The sequence below is a fragment of the Clarias gariepinus genome, chromosome 11 (genome assembly GCF_024256425.1).
Source record: "Clarias gariepinus isolate MV-2021 ecotype Netherlands chromosome 11, CGAR_prim_01v2, whole genome shotgun sequence".
In the NCBI taxonomy this organism is placed as follows: Eukaryota; Metazoa; Chordata; class Actinopteri; order Siluriformes; family Clariidae; genus Clarias; species Clarias gariepinus.
The window spans coordinates 10,239,144-10,245,308 of record NC_071110.1 but is presented as its reverse complement, the minus strand read 5'-3'; the positions used below and the strand labels follow the sequence as shown (position 1 = coordinate 10,245,308).

The 6,165-nt window shown below is 38.1% G+C and overlaps 1 protein-coding gene across 1 annotated transcript; it reads left to right on the top strand.

Annotated features, from left to right (window-relative positions):
* Positions 1–1,236: 1,236 nt before the first annotated feature.
* si:ch73-14h1.2 (putative ferric-chelate reductase 1) lies at positions 1,237–4,037 on the top strand. Its single transcript, XM_053506882.1, has 6 exons — positions 1,237–1,274; positions 1,598–1,790; positions 2,502–2,641; positions 3,468–3,565; positions 3,662–3,758; positions 3,853–4,037. Exons 2-6 carry the CDS (start codon positions 1,598–1,600, stop codon positions 3,916–3,918), a joined length of 594 nt encoding a protein of 197 aa, XP_053362857.1. The 5' UTR covers positions 1,237–1,274; the 3' UTR covers positions 3,919–4,037.
* The last annotated feature ends 2,128 nt before the right edge of the window (positions 4,038–6,165 follow it).

Below are 6,165 nucleotides of genomic sequence, written 5' to 3'. Positions count from 1 at the left end.
GGTCCCTGCTCATCTGCGTGAACGTGCATTAGGCATGCTGCAGGGAGGCATGAGGACTGCTGATGTGGCTAGGGCGATAAATCGCCATGTCCGCACTGTGAGACGCCTAGGACGGCACTACAGGGAGACAGGAAGGACAGCTGATCATCCTCGCAGTGGAAGACCACGTGTAACAACACCTGCACAGGATCGGTACATCCGAATATCACACCTGCGTGACAGGTACAGGATGGCCACAACAACTGCCAGAGTCACACCAGGAACACACAATCCCTCCATCAGTGCTCAGACTGTCCGCAATAGGCAGTCCATGAGGAGGAGATGCACTGCAGTACTTCAAGCAGCTGGTGGCCACACCAGATACTGACTGGTACTTTTGATTTTGAGCCTCCCTTCATTCAGGGACACATTGTGAAACATTTTTAGTTTATGTCTTATGGTGTTGACTCTTTTGGTGTTCATACAGATATTTACACATTAAGTTTACTGAAAGTAAAAACAGTTGAAAGTCAGAGGACGTTTATTTTTTTTGCTGAGTATATAATGAATTGAATTGAAATTGATTTTTTTTTTATATATAAACCATCCAATCCACAAACAAAATTGGCACAGGTTTTATGTGGGATGCCCTTCCTGATGCAACCCTCCAATTTTATTTACAGTAAGCTTGGAACTGGCACTGCATTAACAGCTCAAATGCAAACATATGTTACTTTAAAAAATAATTTAAAAAATACATTTTGGAAACTGTATGGCCACATGAATTTCCACACAAAAGAATTGTTCCACGTACAGTATCGATCTCTAATATTTAAAATCTGGCTACATCAGTGTGAATTTAATTAAAATGTTGGTGAAGTAGTTGATGAATTTAAACACAGCATTTGGTCAAACATTAGCAGAATCTAAACCCTGAAATCGGCCTTGAACTGTGGCGGACTGGCAGTTTTATGGAGTTTGAATGTAATTTTCATTCTTAAGGTTTGAGCTGTCTTTGATCCAGTCGGTACAATACCATATGGAAGCCATAAAAGATTCATTTCACCTTTTCAAATCCTACATCGTGTGTATCAAATGTCCGTATCATATTATATGGGCCCTGTAGAAAACTGCTTAAAACAACAAAAACTGCAAAAAATTATGAAAAACCATAGAACCACCCACATGAAACCGAATCCCTCTGAAAAGGGTGAATTTCCCACCCTCTAGTCAGATATTGTCTGGTTCCATCATCACTTCACAACACTCTGTACAACAATCAAGAACTGCTGAAGGTAAGATTAAGCTTTAGAGTTTCAAACACTAGCCTGTGTTGTATTTGGTATGGATTTGCACGAAAAAAAGCAACATTAAGACGGGAAATAAAAAAAATCCCCCCCTATTTTTAAGATCTTTTTTGTAGCTGGTCATTAAACTCCATAATTATTAAAATGATAATAGACCAACTGGATTAGTGGGATAAAATGATTAGTGGTTATTTTGTTATTGATGGTTCTGTTAATCCATTTAAAATGCAAAATGTGCATTATTTTAACTACATTATCTAACATGCATAGTGATTGCAAATACAGTATATACCTCCTTTTTTCTCCTTCAGATGCATCACTGGTTGTTTGTGCTGTTAGCGACATACACACTGAGCTCTGTGCACGCCTACCGCGATGGATCGATAGCACCTGCGTGTGACAGTATGACACCGGCTCACACAAACTACGTGCCTCAGAACACCACAGCACCGTACCGAGTCACAGTGGACCGCAGGACATGCAGACCAGGAGACATGATCACAGGTCTTATAACAACATGATTAGGGATTTTAAATTAAATTAGATCTTGGAAAAATGAAAGCAGTGAAAAAATGGCACAGGTAATACATACTGTAATAATATTTTAGAAATGGTCAGCTAATCACTTGAGGTGTTTTAAAGAATAGTGCTTATGCATAAAAGAGCGATCATGTTAAAATGGAGGAAATAAGGAATATAACATGAGAAATAATCTACACCAGGGTGGTGAGGTGCAACCCAATGCGAAGTGGAGTATTTTCCATAACTCCTTTTATACAATAACAACACGTAATAAATGACACATTTTTTTAAACCTATTTGTAGTTGCAGCCAAAGTTTTGCATTGTTCGTGAAACAAATTAGTTCCTGTTATCACGTACACTATAGCAGCTAAGCAGTTGTGTGCTTAAAAATGTGCTTATTTAAAATGTTTGTTCCCCTCTGTTAAATAAGGTAATAATCTAGTTTTTTTAATCTTGACCCTGTATTACCTTGTATATACAGTACATGTCCCTGTGAATAAACTGTTACTATAGACAAAAATATATTAGACCAAGCACATTAATATAAACCTGTGATTTGAGTTTCAGTGGGAGTTACTGTCTGAGCTACCGTGATGGAAAACATTAATCAGCAATCCGTACTTAAAATTTTATCATGAATCAGTATATAATATGGACTACAGAGCTAAAATTATTTTGTTTTAACCACCAGTGACTCTGGAGACTGTGGACAGCACCAAATTTATTGGCTTCATGCTGCAAGCGCGACCTGCATCAGGCAAAAGCGCTGTGGGTTCTTTCATGACGGAAACCACCAGTCTGGTCCGACTGCACAACTGTTTCAACAACAAAGTAGTGTACAGGTTCTATTTTTTTTTTTTTTTTATTCCATCTGTTCTTTATTCGTTGAACCTATCTATTTATTCTATGTACAGTATTCTAATCTTAACTGCCTGTTTCACCTGCCATGCGGGAGGCCCGGGTTCAATTCCGAGCCACTGGATGAATAAAATCACTGTCAAAAATAAATGTATGTAATTCAAAGCATTTCTGTGTAATTTTCATTTACTTGTGAAGTTGTACTCTAACAGACGCACAAAATCTCGGATCTGTAAACTGCCGTGGACGTAGATTTTGGAATTTAACAAAGTTACATTACACACGATTAAATAAAAATTACACACAAATGCTTTGAATTACATACATTTATTTTTGACAATGATTTTATTCCATATCTATCTAGGAAACTTTGTAGTCCAACAGTGACCATTGTATTTATTCCCATTCGTACAACTCTCGGTCAACACTCACACAGCACAAGTAATTTGGAAACGCCAGTTATCCTAATCTGCATGTTTTTGAACTATTAGAGGAAACCGGAGAACCTCGAGGAATCTCCTTCACAAACCCGACTCGGGATTCGAACCAGGGACCTGATGGTGCAAGGCAACAGTGCTAACCACTAAGCCACTGTACCGCCATAAATAGTCGATTAAATTAAATTTCCTAAACAAAGCTAATCAAGTCTATTTTAATCTAACAGTATTTTTTTATCAACCTGTTTTTCAGTCATTAATTTTTATGTCTTTTATCTTTAATAAACCTTATTATTTCTGTGTATGAGTGCCATTACAGGAGCATGGATAAAACTGATGAATCTGTCATTTTCGTTCTCCAGAATTCAGCCATCAGCCACTCTGGAGAAAACGAACTAACCCAGATTAAGTTCATGTGGACTGCACCGCCTACACCTGCTCCAGACAATATTGTGTTATGGTATCAGTGCGTTTTAGTTCCTTTTGCATGCATTATCAAGTCTTATTTAAAAATAAAAAGAGATGCAGTATTTAAGTGATGGGGCTTTTCTTGCAGTGCAACATTCGTAAAGAGCTTTCCTGAGTTCTGGACGATGGTGAGCAGCCCCACTATCCTGCTGTCTGACAGTCCTGCTCCAACTGTGAACTGTCTGGTAAATACAGGAACTTTATTATCTGCAGTGTAATTACACTTCTGCACTATAACCTCAATTTTTATTCTCAAACACTTTTGTTGTTACAATTCAGATGATGGCTTTCTGCATTCTGATTGCACTCGGACACTTCAGATCTACACCTTTACCTCTACTTTGATCTGCAGTAATGGACGCAAGCGCATTATTATGAACACTTCTAATTTACTCCCCTTTTGTTAATGTCAAAATGATTTAAAAGTAAAGATTTAAATGTCATTATGAAATGTTTATGCTTTGTTGTAGTGCTTGGCTCAAATTGTCTAATAAATATACAGTGCTTTAAAAAAGTATTTGCCCCCTTCTTGATTTTCTTCTTTTTCTGGGCAAATTTGTCACACTTAAATGATTCCGATCATCAAACAAATCTTAATATTACAAAAAGATAACCCGAGTAAATATAAACATTTTTTTTTCATTTTATAAAGTGGAAAAAGCTGTCCAAACCGATCTGGGCCTATGTGAAAAAGTATGAAAGACTCCTTAGCTAGACTCTTGATTGCAGTTGATTTCGCCAACAGTTGCACACAACCAGCTATTAGGTTTAGAAACAGTTACTTTTTCACATAGGCTTAGAAAGCTTTATTCCATAATAATTAAAATTATCATTTTAAAAATAAATTTGTATTTGCATGGGTTATCTTTGTGTAATACTAAAATTTGTTTAATGATTTGAATCGTTAATGTCTGACAAATATGCAAAAAAATAAATAAATCACTCATCGTCTGTACCGCTTTATCCTGCATTCAGGGTCGCGGGGGCCTGGAGCCTATCCCAGAAGACTTAGGGGACGAGGCAGGGTAACCCCAGACAGGGCACCAATCCACCGCAGGGCACATAGATATACACACACTCACACAGTACAGCCAATTTGAGAACACCAATTAACCTAACCTACATGTCTTTGTGGGAGGAGACCGGAGTCCCCGGAGGAAACCCACCAAGCACAGAGAGAACATGCAAACTCTATGCAGAGACGGGAATCAAGCCTTGCCGGGAATCGAACCCAGACCCTGGAGGTGCAAGGCGACCGTGTCGCCTATAAATGAATCAGGAAGGGGTAAATACTTTCTTCACAGCAAGGTAAATAATAATGAATTAATATTCAATTCAATTCAATTATTTGTATAGCGCTTTTAACAATTGTCATTGTGAATCAGTTTTAGCTGCTAAAATACTTTCAATTCAGACACTGCTCTGTCCACTAATAGATGCTTTAAGATCTATTTCTTTACCAAGTTAAACCCAGGTCTCCTAGGACCCTAGTGTGTCTGTTGATGTTACAGCAGATGTCCACCTCAGATGATACAATGTTTTATCCTCCAGCCTCATACTCCCTCTGTTTCACTCCACTTCCTCACCATAACAGTGTCATTTTGTAAAAAAGCTACTGCTAAACCACACCCACCATCAGGGCTGGACAAAGCTGAGCAGAAGGCCGGGGCAGAGTACAGTGAAACCTCGGATTGCAAGTGTTCCGCAAGATGAGCATTTTTTTTATAAATTTTTACTTGAAAAACGAGCAAGTCTTGGATTAGGAGCTTCTTGTTTTGACGCCGAGCGTCACGTGATCATAACTGAGCCAATGGTTTTTCTCTCTTTTGTGCTACAGAATTGTGGGTAATCGTCTCCCCTGATCGGTCTTAATATACCACTCTTACTGGTATAATCAACAGCTGTGCACCCGTGTACTGTTTATTATAACACTGTGACCATGTGTGTGTGCGTAAAACATATTTTATTTTGTGTTTGTATGCATGTGTACAGCGTGCGTGTACTGTTTATTATAACACACCTGTAAAGCAAAAATAAGTCTCATTAGAGAGGTTAAAAATCCATTTTCTTTCTCTCTGCATCAGCCTGCACTTTGTGTCTGTGCACGCGTGAGATTAAACACCTCTGGCCTTCACATCCACACAATCACCCCTCCTCCTCTAGCCTTCACACACACACACACACACTCTCTCTCTCTCTTTCTCTAACAGAAACACTGCTCTGTCACGATTATTTTCAAAGGTAAAGTGCAGGTTAATTATACTTTATTTTTTATTTGGTACTAATTATTTTTATGTATTTCTTTTTTTGGGTTGTGGAATGAATAATTTGAGTTTCCATTATTTCTTCTGTGGAGATTCGCTTTGATTTACGTGTGTTTTGAAATACGTGCCCGCTTCCGGAACGAATTATGTACGTAATTCAAGGTTCCAATGTATCTCCTAATATGAGGTCATGTTAGGGGGAAATCTAATTGGCTTGTTTAAACACTGGCTAGCATTAAAGAAAAGAAGAAATGACTAAAAACAACCAACTTTTTCCCCCTCACTGTGGGTGTGTTTAAAGAATAAAATCAATAAAAAACCATCACAC